This window comes from Prunus avium, chromosome 6, assembly GCF_965620075.1.
Source record: "Prunus avium chromosome 6, drPruAviu1.hap1.1, whole genome shotgun sequence".
In the NCBI taxonomy this organism is placed as follows: domain Eukaryota; kingdom Viridiplantae; phylum Streptophyta; class Magnoliopsida; order Rosales; family Rosaceae; genus Prunus; species Prunus avium.
The window spans coordinates 33,852,069-33,868,419 of NC_142289.1; the positions used below are offsets into that span (position 1 = coordinate 33,852,069).

Below are 16,351 nucleotides of genomic sequence, written 5' to 3' on the forward strand. Positions count from 1 at the left end.
TTCATAAACGAGGATTGTTAAATAAGAAATTTTTTTAAAAAAAGATTAAAATGGTGGTATGTTTTCGAGAATAATATAGTCTCCAATGTGTAAGTGTACAATGATTTTATCTCCTTTTTTTTTCTTTTTTTTTGTGTGTGTTTTGTTTTGTTTTTGTTGTTTTTTGTGTTTTGGAATTGAAAGCCCAATCGAGAGCCCATTGTCGCTTTAGTAGGATGAGTCAGAGTGGATCACGAGCGACTGCAGAGTTTGTTGCTTTGTAGGATAGTGGAGGGCCCGCGTGGTCGCTGAGGGGTAAAAGAGGAATTTTACGTGTCTGCTCTTGTTTTGTCTTTTTGATTGGGTCAAGTTGATTGGTCACTTCTAAGTCTAACCACGTCATTGTCCTCAAACTTTTCAAGCTGTCCATTCCTTCTAGAAATGTATTTCCGCCAATGACCAAACCATATTATTTCCGTTTACAATATATGCATAAATTCTTCTTTATTTTATTTTCATACCATGGATGGATGTGTCTCAACGACACTATTAAAATCCTAGATTTCTGTGTTCGTGTATCGGGTGCTTGCTAGAATAATATTTAAATTAATGATCACATAACATATAGTATGTCGAATGTCGTATGAGGAATGCTAATTACATTTTATTTTTTATTTTCATTTTGTAATGTCAGGATTAAAACCGTCCGTTTTGGAGGTCATCTTTCAAGAATCATTCATGTTAAAAATCAACCGAATTGGAAGTCGTTTAGTCATTTGATTAACAATGTGATAATTCAATGTATAATCAAACAACTGGTTGGTTTATTTATTTGATGACTAAATGATTTCTAATTTTGTTGTTTTTTTATTATTAAATAACATTGCACAATAAGAACGAGAAAAGAGAAGGTACATAAATAAATACAACTATAATATTCCTCATTTTAAACTTCTCCATTTGTATCGTGTACCGTTATCGATTATACCTTCTACAAAATCACCAAATTACAAGTTCAAGATTGCTTGTATCACAAAATTCTACTAGAAATTCCATGATCAGTTTCATCTTGCTTAAAGTTTACTAGTAGCAAAAGTAAAAAATGCGTTTAGGCAATAATAATGATCCGCAACAGAGTTGTGTAGGGGGGAAATTCACTAGCAACAAAGCTAACTGTAAATCATTAGAGGGGGACAATACAACCTTCGTAAGCAACAATTACAATTATAGACTTGTGTACAGGAAAACAACAAAACAGGGGAGTTGCGCCAAATACAAGGGAAAAAAGAAACATGTATAATCTACCGCAATGATAATGTAGTCTTCAGTCTTCCTTCCCAGCATTACAAGCAACACCCCACATCGATTAATCCGTTTGATTCGCGGATTGAACTTCTTGAGAATAAACTTCCTAAAACGCTACTACAATAAACCCATTCAACATTAGTCAATCAATTCTATTTACATCCATTGTTTAAAGAGCTAAAAGAGAAATGAAATATTCTATACTATTTATATGAGCCAAAGCCATGATATATACTTATAAATATTCGAACTGTGCAAGCTGTTGTTCTAGATGACGTGCTAAACCCACTTTCTCAATCCAATGTTGAAAATTGATATTTCTTCTCATATCAGCTGAGTTTCTGATGGAGTATTTTCCAAGTTATATGCAAAGTTTGTTCTAACTTTTTGTACAAGAACTGTCTGGATACACATGGGCTTGAATTTTTTATTTAATTTTTAATTTTTTTTATGCGGCATGGGTCATGATTTGTAAATGTTTAATCCGGCGAATTTATAATATTAATATATTTTCTGTATGTACGAGTAATAATATTGAGATCGCCTACTTATAGGCTGCGTTTGATTCATGGAAAAGGAAGTCTGGAAATGAAAAATCAATTGCTTTCACATGTTTGGTAAGTCCATGCATGAGAAATAGTTGACTAACACATAGAAAAATAAGGGGGGAAATGTAACCCTCCTCCCCTTGTCCCGTGTTGTCTTCACACTTCCATTTTGTTCATTTACACTACATCTTTTATGTTTATGCTTTGCTCCCCTTGGTTTATTGGCTAAAATATTTTTTTGGTCACTGTCAAATTGATAAGTGTATTGAGAAAAATAGTTCTCTGATATATTGATAGGCCCAAAGTGGCTTGATATATATACAAGTTTTGCATAGATTTACAAGGAAACAAAATACTTGGAGCCTACGCTAACTCTTTTCAAACTAGGAAAGCAAATTGACTCCGTTAGCAATTTAATGACAATTTTGAAAATTTTCTCTAATTGGCTTCAATCACAACTAAAAACTTGTCTAAGCTCATGAATACATGTTGTGTATTTATCCGCATGTCGCAACATTTAAGCCATCTTAGTTATCTAACTGTCTAAAACTTGGAGTCAAAATAATTTTTCTCATAAACCGAATGCATTTTAAACGTTATGTTGGAATCTGAATCGGTACTGTTCATCCGGTCCAATTCACATATAAATATAACATTATCCAATCATTAAACAAATGTCAAGTATCGTAAATTATTCAAAACTTGCATACAAATTAATTATTTACGTGTGCATATGGTGTCGCCTTTAGAGACTTGGTCACTTGGAATTGGAGTGGGTGGAGTAGTTGTCAAGCCAACCATCTTATTATTCTTTTCTAATTTGCAGAGAGGATAAATTCCGGCTTCTCAAAGTCATATAGAATTTCCAGTGATGACCATAATAAATTCTTCTTATTTTTTTATTATATTTCCTATCCAATTTAATATACAATAGTGGAACAGCTCAGGTATATAAACAAGAGTCTCAGGAACAAGAAGAGTCAAATTGAAAACCTTCGAGAGGGGCTATGTCACTAGCTGAGTTATAACTTATCTTTCATTGACATGGTCATCATTTGAATGTGTTTATAATTTTTATTTTATCGGTCTGAGTGAGAGATGTCACATTGTTTACAACACATCCAAATCCATAGTTTGATTCGTTCATGCCTAGAGGTACTTTTTCTCATCCAAATCCATAGTTTGTTTATAAAACTGTGCTTACAAAACTAAATCAAAAGTACTTAAAGACAATTCACGCGCTTCAGTACAAGTAAAATCGTAAGAAAATAATCAAACACAAGACTTCAAAATTACTCTTAAAACCTAAAAATGAAACTTGTTACATCTCGCTTGAACTGTCATGACTTCAGTACTTGAAAAAGTCACTGCAAATCACTGCAAATCACCATAGTCGCCATGATGTAGTTGTCGCTTGGTCCACACACACAAGGTTTTGCTCCAGTTCTGAATTTGGAGTTGCAAAATTGAAAGTTGACGATTTATGTTGGATAGGGTTTACTCGATATGACGCCTCTAGTCTTTTCGACAGCTACCACAACCCTTTCATCCCAGTGATAGCAAAACCAGCAACACAATTAAGTAAAAGATCCGTCTGCAACATAAAGCCACCAAGAACCTACAAAAAACACATAAAACAAACAAACAAATTCTAAGATCCAAATAAATCTGGACAAGAGGGCCCAAGATCCAAACGGATCTGGACTCCAAAAGTCTCTCAAAAAAATGAGGGAGGGAAGACTGGAGGAGGGAGAGGGAGTTGGAGAGATGACAATGGAGAGAGAGGAGAGGGGAAGAACTAGGAAAGAGAAGGGGAAGGGAGGAGGCAGAGAGAGGAGAGGAGAAGGAAAGGGGTTGAGAAGCCACCGACTCCCAAAAGGGGCGGCTGCTGCGATATAATCTTTAGGGTTTTTTTCTCTCAACAGACCCAAGAGAGAAGAAAGAAAAAAGTTCTTAGCTTAATTGGATTCTTTGTTTCTAATTAATTTCACCCTTCCATCGTCACTATCACTATGCATAGCCGATAGGCTCACCTCTATCAGAACTATAGCTAGTATAGAGAAAGCTTGATCCTATAACATTATAGTTTTTGTTTTGCTATATCTAAAAGTCATTTTGCTCCATGTCAGTAAAGATTGATCAATGATCCCAAATCTCTAATATTATAGCTCCATAGATATTTTCCACTTAGGAAAAAATTACGTGTGATTGTAACACGTATTATATGAATAAAATATGAACAAAGTAAAACCCTTGTTATATATAACATAAATAAATTAATAGCAACTACAACAATGTTATGGTCACGACTCACACTGACAAATTTCTCTTGCGCATAAAACTTCCTAATGTATAATTAATAAACCAAATTAAGGGTTTCAAGGCAATTAAGTGATGAGCATTAAGAGGTAGGTATAGTGTAGGCTATGACGTGATTCATTACCATCTGTAAGCTATTGCAGACCTGTGACAGCTTCATGAATCATGAGCTGCTAGATGTGTCTAATCACGAGCTCTGATCTTTTTCTGATCCACTTCCTCTCTCTCTCTCTCTCTCTCTCTCTCTCGCTTCAATATCTTTCAGTTTCCACGCTGCCCTCCAATCGTTCTCTCTGCCCCCAAAGCGAAAAAACCAAGTACTTTTCATCAGCTTCCAGATCGATATATACCATTGGGACCACCCAAGATTCGTATGTAGCCACCGCCACACACCTTCGCAAAACCCTGATTTTCTTTGACCGTAATGAGAGAGAGAGGCTTTGACAATTGAAGTGAGATACAGAAAGCAAAAAAACTTATTTGTAACGGGAATAACACTGATTTGTTATTTTTAACAATAATATAATAACACGTAAAAAAGTTATTTCATGTGTCATTGTGTTATCGGTAGGTATAGCGCAGGGATGCTATCCCTGTTGCATGAAAGTCTTTCTTGAAAGAAAGAGACTCTTGGGGCTGGGGATTTATGAAGCCCTGTCTATAGATTTGGACTTTGGAGCTTGCAATAATGACTGATTTATAGCTGGTACATAGTACAATATTAACACGGGTTCTGTTCCAAATTTTGAACACAACAACTACCAAGTCCACCACCATGCAGCTTTTGCCTTTTTTAAAAAAAATTGATCACTAGCTTTTGCATTAATTCTACAGCTCTGAGACTTCTGCCTAGATGCAAGTTCTTGATGACTCTAAATTTCATAATGAAATTGTAAATCCCAGTGGGAACTTTTTAATGGTCAGTGATGAATGCGAGGGCTTACCTGTTGTTCTCTCAGCCTTACAAATGCCATGCTTACTGTGATCGGAGGGCTATAGCTTCTCCTTTCAACCTCTCAGTCTCAGGCCATCACCTATCTGATTTGAGTGTATACATGCATGCAGTTCAAACAAACCCATCAAAATGGATCATAATGTATACCGACCTACAAGCCTATCCTATAGCTACTGCAAAACAAAGGCACATGAACCAAATGAATAAAATAAAAATAAAAATTTGACAAGTAAAACTCAAATAGTAATTAAATAAAAAAAATATAAGACTAATGTCTATTTAATGGAACATATTTTTAGACCGTGTTAGTTAACCACATAACATGTGAGAAATTATGTGTTTATCTATAATAAGCCCTAACACTTGATTGAAAAATATAATCCTAATAATTGATGTAACAAGACTCGACACGTCATATAGCGTGATAATTTAATATTAAATTTGTACGACGATAAATTAGAGTGATTCAAAACCACTTGCTAATGAGTAGTATACTTCCATGATACATACTCTCAAGTCTCAACAAACGGATCATCATCAATTGGTAATAAGTCCATATATCAACCACATAAACTTAGGATTTTTACTACCCAATTTCGATCAAGACAACCCCAATAAAATAAAAAACTATAAATAAAAAAGAAAAGAAAATGATTGTCACATTTAAATGACAAAGCTTAGTTAACAGAAACTTGCTATTTTACATTATTAATGAAATATAATTAATAATAATATGTCGAGGATGAAACAATATATATATATATATATATATAAAAGCTTTATAGGGCAGCAGGGTCACGAACTTCAAAGAAGGAGCGATTCTTGACAACAATGTCATACATATGGAGGGACTTGAAGTTGGCAAAGTTTGTGGGGAGCGAGATGAGGTCGGCTGAGCTCTCAGACCGGTGGAACTGCAGGAGGTCGGGCCGGAGCGAGTTGGGGTAGCGAGTCCAGCCGAGTTCAGTGAGTCGCTGCTCGAGTTCTGAGTAGGAGCGAATGACGTGGTTGGCTGGGAGGTAGACCAAGACCCGCGGTCGAGCCCCCGGCGCAGTGGCTGTGCCAGGATAGGGCGGCTCTTTTTGCTCAAAAGACTCCCTCGTCGGGTTCGTGATCAGCCGAGCGACGCCGTTTTTGTCGAATATCCACACCCCGGACATGCTGAGTTTGCAGAGATGTATATGGAGATGGAAGGCAATGTGGTTGTGGTGATGAGAGTGAAAGGTTTTTGAAGTTTGGAGGACGAAAAGGACACTTGAGTGAGAGTGATCAGAGTTGTGGGTTGAGAACTCGAGTATGGAAAGTGTGGTTATGTCTTTTTTAGGGAAAGTATGCTAAACCCTATTCTACTTATAGCCCAAGAACAAACAATCATAAATACACCGGTCCCTTCTTCAAATAAATATATTTATAAGTGTTTTGCTGTATCCACTCTATATTGTATTTCAATAATATGAGATTTTTGAAAGCCGTTGAGACATCTAATCGTGACCCGTAAAATCGACGAAGACAATGTTACAAGACAAAACTCTTACCTGATATTGATGTGTCAACATATTTTTGAGCTTTCCAAATCTTTTGCAAAATATGTGTATAAACTCTTGGACCACCAAAAAGCTTAATTTCGTGAGCTATACTCGTAGGACTCTCTGATGTTTTGAACTCAATATGAATTAATTGTTTTGATTATTCAAACCCAAAACAGATAATCATGATATGAATGGGCAAATTTAAATGTTTGATGTAATTTATGCATGTGGGTTATTTGTTACTTGTTAAACTAATTTATTTCTTGTGACGCTTATTTATGAAGAGTTATAATCATCAACACTAGCAATGGAATATTTTGCCATATATGGCTATATGGGTAAGTAATTATAAAATTTTGTTTATCAACAAGAGTCTTTTTATTTATTTATTTATTCAAGATTATTTCTGTTTCTGAAGAGTTATCTAAGTCTTTTTCTTGTTATGAATGTATCTAAAAAGGTTCAAATAATCCAAACAGCGCCCAAGTAGTCATTGAAGACTCTAAAAAATATAATTAAAAATAAATAAATTCAATTATGGGAAATGTGGTGACCCTTTCAAAAGATCACAGAGCTCAGTCATGGCACGTCACACAGACAACAATGTATGAGTCATATTTGTATTGCATGCATTGATACACTTTCATGCTAATGTTAGTGACTCCAACTTGATAATTTTTTTTTGGGTAATGCATGCGACATTTAGGAACGAAGATTCGAACACATGACCTCATGTGTAAGGATAAATGCTCTTAAACACTTGACCTGCAAACCCCTTGCGACTACAAGTTGATCTTTAGGATTTACTACTGAGTTAATTTTATGGCTAAAAAAATGCCTAATTGGGCGAGAGTATAAGGCCCACACCCATTCAACAAGGTCAAAACACAATCAATTAATTGACACATGTTATATCATTTAAGGGCATGCTTATTAATCATGAATCGGGATAAACATGAATCAGATTATTTAGGAATCGGGTTAAGCATGAATCCGAGTCAAGCATTTCAATTAAGTTGTTTACTAATTGTCATGAATCAAAATGAAAACAAAACTGATTCTCATTCAAACTGTTTACTATTGTTAAGAATCAAAATCAAAATTGGTTTGATTACCAAAATGCCCTTGCAAAACAAATTCAAATTGTTCAACTACTTACACAATTTTTCAAATGATAAAATTTTTTGTTTTAAACAACAAAAAATATATTACATAGAACAAATGACAAAAGTTGTGTAATCTAATAATAAACCTTTTTTTTTACCCAAAAAAAAAAAAACTAACTTTCCGATCTCTTGGACCACAGGTGTCCAAAAGATTGTGGTCACTTACCGTTTGATATTAATCTAACGGTTCAAAAAAGTTTCTTAAAAAGAGTGCAAGAATGAGTGAGTCATTGAATTTACATCTAACGGATAGTGACCACAAATCTCTTGGACCCCTATAGTCCAATAGATCGGGATTGTTATATAGTAATAATAAATCCAATTTAATATTCGTAAAAATAACCATGTTTTATAAGTTTAATTATTACTTCCTAGTATATCTAAACAGTCCCGATCTCTTGGACCACAGGAGTCCAAGAGATTTGTGGTCACTCACCGTTGGATGTAAATTTAACGGTTCACTCACTCTTGCACTCATTTTAAGAAACTTTTTTGAATCATTGGATTAATATCCAACGGTAGGTGACTACAATTTCTTGGACTCATGTGGTCCAAGAGATCAGGACTGTATATCTAAATATATGACATTAATTTAAATATATTTATGTTCAAATAAAAAGGCAGCAACTTCTCTTTTTTTTTTGGTTGGGTTTTTTGGTGTTTCACAAAATATACGAGGTCAATTTGTGTACAAAACTGTCCAATCCGATTCATCCATGCCCAATTTCTACCTCCCTCATTCAGAATGCAATTGCCCCTATATCAAGCAAAAGAGCTTTTGGGCCCCGTATAAATTTTCATTCATAACATGCAAGTAAACAAAGAAGTGGTCAGGAATGGGAATGACTTCCAGTTCTCTCATTCCCTTTCCAGGTATGTAAACATGTCCTAATAGTAATTAATTCATTCCCTTTCCAGGTATGTAAACATGTCCTAATAGTAATTAATTCAGAAAGTTTTGTCATGCTTGAGCTTCGATCTGGCTCTTCCTAAATAGTCACTGTTGCTGTTTTCTTGGTTCCAAATATAGCTTGTTCAACCACATCAAGGCCTTTGATCAAAGGGACAATTCCCCTTCTGAATTGCAAACCATATCTTTGCAATTGATTATAGGAGAGGAACTCTAGGCCTCCATATTGCTTAGCTTGCTGCCACAACTAGAAATCAGAGCCAAGACAGACTTTTTTTTTTCTGTTGACCAGACAGACATCAAAATAAAAAGGAAGCATTACCAGACCTTTATGTATTAGCTGTAATGCAACAGCTATATAATAGCCTATAGCCCAACCAACTTTTGTTATTAGCTAATTGTAGATACTAAGATGTTAACTTATGCTCTAAGATATTAACTGATGTGACAAATTTTTGTTTGCCCGTTTATAGTGGCTCAAAATGAAAACAAATGAAATGCTGCCGCATCAGTTAATTCAAATGGTTAAATTTAATTTTGATGTCTTTGTTAATTCTAATAGTCAAAATGTTCCGAAATTTCATCATCTGATCAGAAAATGATAGACTCTTCTATATGTTGAGAGTATTTGTCCCACATTGAAAAGTTAAGAGACCAAGCTTGGGTTTATAAAGAGTTGGGCTACTCCCCCCATTGCCAATTGGTTTTGGGGTGGAACCTCAACTTCCTTCATGGTATCAGAGTAAGACTTCACGTGTTGGACCCAACGGCCACATGTGCTCTCACGTCACCCAATATGTGTTGTCCACGTGTTAGGCTTAAAAGTTCGCCACATGTGCGGGGGCGTGTTGAGAGTATTTGTTCCACATTGAAAGCTTAAGGGACCAAGCTTGGATTTATAAGGAGTTTGGCTACTACTCTCCCCATTGCCAATTGATTTTGGGGTGAAACCTCAACTTCCGTCACTATATAGGAGCTCATCAGATTGAAATTAGTTATGTTTTCGTAGTACAAGCATTTTCTCTTTCGGAGGGTTTTTTATGCCTAGTCAACAAGGGCTTTACATGAGTCACGGAGGAGGGAAATTAGAATGAGTTCCATAATAAGAAATTTACAAAACAAATTGTTCTCAATCATATTAATGTGGTTTTATTATCCAATTTTCCAGCCAAGCCATTTTCTTCACTGCTGTTAGTCCCGTACACCTGCCAATTGGCACATCCATTCTCTAGTCTCCACGTGTCCTCCCTGGCCTACAAGATCAGCCCACACAAAGCGTATCTAACACGAACCCCCAACGCCTCTACGTTTCTCTAAACCTCCACACTCGCCATTATTAGAGACATCTGACCCTCCGATCAAGTAGCCACTGAAATCTAACGCAACCGCTCGCAAGTAGTGGTTATCATTCTACACTCGCGAATGCGTTTCCTAAAATGATGAAAACAAAAAAAATCGAAAACGAGAGAAAATCAAGAATGGATGTTTTTCAGGAACGAAGCAAAAATAGTGTGTTGAAGTTGAAGTTGCAGAGCGGAGCGAGTCTCCTCATTCGCTATGCTTCCCCCCTCTCTCTCTCAAAAATTCCAGAATCTTCTCACTCTTTCTCTCTCTAAAAACCTAGACCCCATTTCTCTCTCATAGTCTCTCTCTTTTCTTCGTCGCCTGGTTTTCAACTCGCCCCGGCGTCGTTTCCGCTGGTTTTCTCTCTCAAAGTCTGTTGACGTTGTTTCTTCGCCGGTCGCATATTTGAGAGCTGCGGTTAGGGTTTCGAAACTCTGATTCCGAGAAAGCGAGGTACGGATTTTGATCTTAATGCAAGTTTTTTTTTTTTTTTTTTGGGCTCTGTTTGGTTTCCCAAGGAAGACAGGTTGGCTGTCTGTATTTTTGAGCAACCAAACAGGGGATTAGCTAAAGAAATTTTTGGTTTTGTGTATTGATTATTGTGCTTTTGCCATTTTTTATTGTTTACAATTGCACTGGAGTGTTTGATTGCTGAGAAAATATTGGGGAAACAAAAAGGAAAATGAAAGTTTGAGTGTTGTGCTGTATACTGCCTACTGCGGTGGTTTTGTCTGAAATCTAACTCCTAAACATCTTAAAGTAAACATCCTGACACATTTCCATGGTAATAAATAAACTTCCCCTTGCAAATGTTATATTTATCTATTATATATATATTTATGGTCAAGATCTATTTTACATAGTAATTCCATTTTAAAACCAATAACTTATAAATTTGTAAACAGTCTATATAAATTTATTTGTTACATACTTCTTGTATCTCAGGATATAATTTAACGTTTCTAGACATGCATACATAGCCTTGATTAAAATTTAAATCTACTAAAACCTTATAGATTTGTCATTTGTGTATATGCATCCTTATAACATCCGTTTACAAACAATTAGATCTTGGTTTTCAAACATTGAATTAATGATGTACCTTTCTCTTGTTTAGTCATTGAATTCTGACCTATTATTAGTACTTAATCACATTTCCATGGTAATAGATAGATACTTTCTATTATAATTATTCAAAAATGTCAATTCATTGAATTATTCAAGAATATCAAGAGGTTGACTTAAATGACTACAATTCCTTCCTTTTATTCATGGGTGTTTCTGCATTGAGGTTGTAAAATATAAACAATTGCAGCCAACGGCACAAATCTGTGGCCTGCTCTCTTTGCTGCAAGAGCAATATCTTCAACTTGCGTTATCCCTTATCTTAAGCTCGATACTTTTTGTACCTTATTGCCTTGTTTAGTTGCTTTGAAGTGAAGAGCTGAAATGAAATTAGAAGTTTAATCGTAGATATGATTTCTGCATTGCAGGTTTGAGATGTCTCACAGATCAAAAGAAGAAAAGGGGTATAGCCGGTCTGAATTAGAAGACTATGTGGACGAGTATTACTATCAGTTAAAGAAAGGTAGTGTTAAGGTTAAAAATTCTGATTCAACTTATAGATGCCCATTTTGCGATGGGAAGAGGAGGCACGATTACCGACTAAAGGAGCTTTCACGACATGCGTATGACATTGGCAGAGACAGCAAGGGTTTAAAAGAGAAATCAAAGCACTTGGCTTTGGAGAGGTATATAGACAGATATCTTTATGTGAAGAGTCGGTTAGAATCTGCACCCGAGATTGAAAGCCCTAAACACTCGCAGAGACGGACTCAGGTGGTGGCTGTAGTGGGCTCCTCCCAAATCAGAGAAAAGTCTATTTATTCTGAACCTCAAGCCCACTCTCAGCTTCTTCCCAGCTTCTTCCCAGCCCCCACTCTCCCCACCCCAAAGGCACAACCCCCAACAGGTTCTAAGGCTGGTTCAACCCTTGCTACACAGGAGGATGACCAATGGTTTGTATGGCCTCCAATGGCCATTTTGGCAAATGTTAGAACTGAACTAAAGGATGGAAGACATGTTGGGGAAAGTGGTTCCAAACTTAAAACTGACTTGGCAAGTAAAGGTTTTAACCCTTTGAGGGTTCATCCTTTATGGACATACAGGGGTCACTCCGGGTTTGCAATTGTTGAATTTGAGAAAAGCTGGGAAGGTTTCCATAATGCAAAGTCCTTTGACAAGAGTTTTGAAGTTGATCACCGTGGAAAAGGGGACTACAATGTAACCAGGAATCGAGGAGTTAACTTGTATGGATGGGTTGCTCGGGATGATGATTACAATTTGAGAAGCACTGTGGGTGATTATCTTCGTAAGAATGGAGATTTGAAAACTGTTTCTGCTCAACAAGAAGAAGAACATACGAAAAATTCAAAGCTAGTTACCACTCTAACTAGCACCTTAGTTATAAAGAATTCACATCTAAAGGAGATGGAAAGAAAATGTCGTACCACTGACGATGCCTTAAACAAGTTGGAGGCTGAAAAGGAGGATATTCTCAAAGCTTGCAATGAAAGTATGCTTTCTCCTACTTTATATAATGAGTGTACGTCAAATTTATTCTTTTATTTCCCAGTTTCATTCGTGTGTTTGCTTACATTATATTTCAATTTATGTGTTTAGAAAGAGAAAAAATGCAAAAAATTGCTCATGACCAATTGGCAAAGATATGCTTAGACCACAAGAAAACCGCATTGGAGTTGGAAGCTAAAAAAAAAGAGCTTGAGGACCGTGAGAAACAACTGCAACAACGCCGTGCACAAAATGATAGTGAGAGAAGGAAAATCTATCATGAAAGGAAAATGGTAATCTTATTGTTTCCATCATAAACTTAGGCTCTGTTTGTATATTATAGAGATGTATCACTGGCATTAACTTCTAGGTTGCATTTGATATTTGTTCAGAGCCATTTTAAACGTGAACCTGGTGCATTAACGTTGGAATTAGAATTTTAGAAGGATAAGAGAGAACTAATAGAATAAGATCAATGAGTTAGAACATTACATTAAGTTTCCTTTTACATTTTTCTGCTGCCCAACTTATTTGATATTTCACTAGTATAACACAGGCTAGTCAGAAACTCTTGTCCTATGCGCTTCTGGTTTGAGTTGGTAAGGTACATTGTGGATGTATAAAGTTGACCCTGTATTCTAGTTTAAATTTTGTGTAACTCTTCATTGATTTTCTATATTTTCGAAGTCAGGCATCATAGTTATCTTTAGATTTTCTGGTTCTCTTCTTTGTCTAATCTAGCGTCCAAAGTCTCATTAGGTGTGATATTCCTGGAAATTGTTATTTAGTGTAGGCTTATAGAGTTTTTGCGTGGTTGTTTTCTAGAATGAGATGGCTACCTTGGAGCAAAAGAAGGCTGACGAAAAGATGTTACGGTTAGCAGAAGAACAAAAGGTTTGTTTCCATTATTTATTTGAAACTTTAAGAGTTGAATGCATAATTATCTGAAATTGTGTTTACTGATTGGACGGAAATTGCAGAGAGAAAAGGAGAAACTTCACAAGAGAATCATTGAGTTGGAAAAGCAGCTTGATGCCAAACAGGTACTGGAGCTTGAGATAGAGCGAATGAGAGGTGCTTTAAAGGTGATGAACCACATGGATGAGGATGAGGATTTGGAAGCCAGGAAGAAGATGACTGAAATTAAAGAGAAGTTACAGGAGAAGGAGGAGGAGTATACCGATGTAGAGGAACTTTATAAAACACTTATTGTTATGGAGCGGAGGAATAATGATGAAGTGCAGGAGGCTCGTAAGGCAGTAATCAATGTATGTACAATTTTTTTTGGGTCTGGTTTGAGTCTTGGGGGATTTATTGAATTATATCTCTCTAATTTGGCTTCTCATTCTTTTTTCTTAATATTATTTTCTAAACTTTCTCCCTGACTTTATATAGAATTAATGTTTGATGAAACTGCTCTGCCTTAATAAGTTATAGCCTCTGGACCATATTTGATGATTTTGGTGCTACACATTGAGTTTGAATCACATGTATATATTATCATGTTGAAAGATAAAGTGGTGGAAACTAGTGAGATGATCATATAGTTCCCCAAATACAACCTGTTGTTCTTAATGAAGGATGCTGGTTTATGGGGTTTTGGAGGCATTGATTTCTCATTTAAACTGGAATGTAACTTTAGCAATGTGGCTTAATTTTTGATCATGATCCTTTCTTATTGTGTGGTTTATTGATCAGTAATTCTTCCTTATCATTGTGGTTGTTCATCCTTGCTTATCAATGTGATAGCGTTTTTGTTGTGTTGTCGGAGCTTAAACTTTGTTCTTTGCAGGAATTGCGGGGTTCAAGCAGCCGTGCTTCCATTGGTGTGAAGATAATGGGAGATCTTGATGAAAAACCATTCCAAACTGCAACCAAGAAGAGATATTCTGAAGAAGAAGCAGATGTGAAGGCAGTGGAGTTATGTTCTCTGTGGCAGGAGCATCTTAGGGATCCAAGTTGGCATCCTTTCAGGATTATCACAGATAAAGAAGGAAAGACCAAGGTATATGTTCAACTTCAAGCAATTTCTGTGTTTCAATAGAATACCGTTGTTGGTGACACTGGCACCAATTTAACTTATATTGAGTGAGCATGGTTTCAGTTAAAGAAATGGTCATGTCACTGTCCCCGCAAATTTGAGCACCTGAGGTTTTATTAAAAACATATCCATGTGGTCCATCCTGTGAAATTGCAATCTGCATGTTAATTTTCTTTTCCCCATCCTCTGCTCAACCCTGTAGTATAGCAACATTTCTTCTTGAAGGTTTCTAGCATCTCAATGTGAGATTGTGCTTTATCTCATATGCTAGGTCCTATATCACAGTGAGCTTGTACCCCAAGCTTCTAATTTGTCTGTTGGACTGCCCCTTTCACTGAGTTCTACCCACCACAAGATTGTCATTTTTTTGTTCCTTTTTTCATGCTACTGCTTCTTTGTAGTTAAACTCTTCTAGTTTTGATCCACATCTTACTTTCCTGTTAATTGGGTAATATTGGATGCGAGTACAGGAAATTATTAATGAAGAAGATGACAAATTGAAGGCTTTAAAAAATGAGCTGGGTGATGAAGTATACGAGAAGGTGACAACTGCTATGATGGAATTGAATGAGTATAATGCCAGTGGTCGGTATACAATACCTGAGCTGTGGAACTTCAAAGAAGGGAGGAAGGCATTGTTGGAAGAGGGAGTGGTGTTTTTGCTAAACAAGTGGAAGCTGCTTAGAAAACGGAAAAGATAAACAAGGCAAGTACTTAAATGTTACTTCATATGGAGCTTTCTGCTTAAGAGATATTTGAACTCTTTCAAGGTTAAGAATTGACGATCAGTTACATTATTAAACTTAATGTTGATAAGGATTCCCTTATAATTGTCATCACAGTTTGCTTTAATATTACAATAAATTTGAACTGGTAAATACGCTACGAAGACAGTATGCCGACCAAACTTGGTACTAAGGAATCTATGGCATCATGTGTAGCATGTAGTTTAATTGTTGCAATTTTTGTTCTTATACAATGGTTTATTTCCTTGTGTGCATTTTGCAGGCATTTTGGAATATGGATGGGGGTGCTCAAAGAACTTCCTTTAAAAGTGTCAACTAGCTGCTGTTAATGTTCGTTGCAATTGCTTGTCTGTTGTCTGATTGATAGATTTAGTATTAAGAAGATAGTTTTGGCATCTGATGCAACAGTTTGATTGAGGGCAGATTAAATTTGACTTTATATTTCTTAACTAGTATTAGTTGTTAGAAGTTGGAACACACAATTGGGCATGGCAACATTTGGTCGCTGCTTGACCAAAATCTCGTCTCTTAGCTTTCAACAAAGAAAATGTAGATGCTATGGAGTTGTTTTATATCTGGATCAATGGCGGCTTATCTCTCTGTTCTCGGTAGTGTTGATGGGCCTCGCTCTCAACCCATTGGCAATTGGTCTTGGGTTGGGCACTTGCATTCTAACATGGTATTAGAGCATGATCGTTTATGTGTGAAGACCTATGGCCGTGCGTGCTCTACATCACATAGTGAAATTGTTCACGTTGTATGCTTGAAATTGCGCCACACAAACTTTGGTATATTTCAATTAAGTTCTACTACTATTTTCATCGTTCACAAACATTGGAGCAATATTTAGCTACACTTGCTGCTACTATAGTACACCAAGTTTCTCTTTCGTTGAAGGAAGATGATGATTTTGAAAATGGATGGTCTAATTGCTTGCT

General features: G+C 36.2%; 2 protein-coding genes and 1 long non-coding RNA gene across 4 annotated transcripts; 1 reads left to right on the forward strand and 2 right to left on the reverse strand.

Annotated features, from left to right (window-relative positions):
• Positions 1–2,938: 2,938 nt before the first annotated feature.
• Positions 2,939–5,252, reverse strand: LOC148294077 (uncharacterized). 2 transcript variants are annotated; one of them, XR_015836642.1, is made up of 2 exons: positions 4,276–5,252; positions 2,939–3,450 (listed from the first exon to the last, which is right to left on the reverse strand). It is a non-coding gene; the product is annotated as an uncharacterized LOC148294077 (long non-coding RNA). The 2 variants fall into 2 exon arrangements; XR_015836641.1 differs by lacking the exon at positions 4,276–5,252 and adding an exon at positions 3,824–4,043.
• A 633-nt stretch (positions 5,253–5,885) lies between these two features.
• On the reverse strand, positions 5,886–6,386 carry LOC148294078 (flowering-promoting factor 1-like). Its single transcript, XM_088255155.1, has one exon. The coding sequence runs from the start codon at positions 6,264–6,266 to the stop codon at positions 5,886–5,888; it is 381 nt and encodes a 126-aa protein (XP_088111281.1). The 5' UTR covers positions 6,267–6,386.
• A 3,802-nt stretch (positions 6,387–10,188) lies between these two features.
• On the forward strand, positions 10,189–16,113 carry LOC110769076 (factor of DNA methylation 4). Its single transcript, XM_088254799.1, has 8 exons — positions 10,189–10,508; positions 11,549–12,630; positions 12,738–12,919; positions 13,452–13,520; positions 13,607–13,894; positions 14,419–14,631; positions 15,138–15,373; positions 15,676–16,113. Exons 2-7 carry the CDS (start codon positions 11,556–11,558, stop codon positions 15,366–15,368), a joined length of 2,058 nt encoding a protein of 685 aa, XP_088110925.1. The 5' UTR covers positions 10,189–10,508; positions 11,549–11,555; the 3' UTR covers positions 15,369–15,373; positions 15,676–16,113.
• The last annotated feature ends 238 nt before the right edge of the window (positions 16,114–16,351 follow it).

Coding starts and splice junctions, on each gene's coding strand:
- LOC110769076 (XM_088254799.1), top strand. CDS start 11,556: ATGTCTCACAGATCAAAAGAAGAAAAGGGGTATAGCCGGTCTGAATTA. Junction 12,631..12,737: donor TCTCAAAGCTTGCAATGAAA/GTATGCTTTCTC, acceptor TTATGTGTTTAG/AAAGAGAAAAAATGCAAAAA. Junction 14,632..15,137: donor ATAAAGAAGGAAAGACCAAG/GTATATGTTCAA, acceptor ATGCGAGTACAG/GAAATTATTAATGAAGAAGA.
- LOC148294078 (XM_088255155.1), bottom strand. CDS start 6,266: ATGTCCGGGGTGTGGATATTCGACAAAAACGGCGTCGCTCGGCTGATC.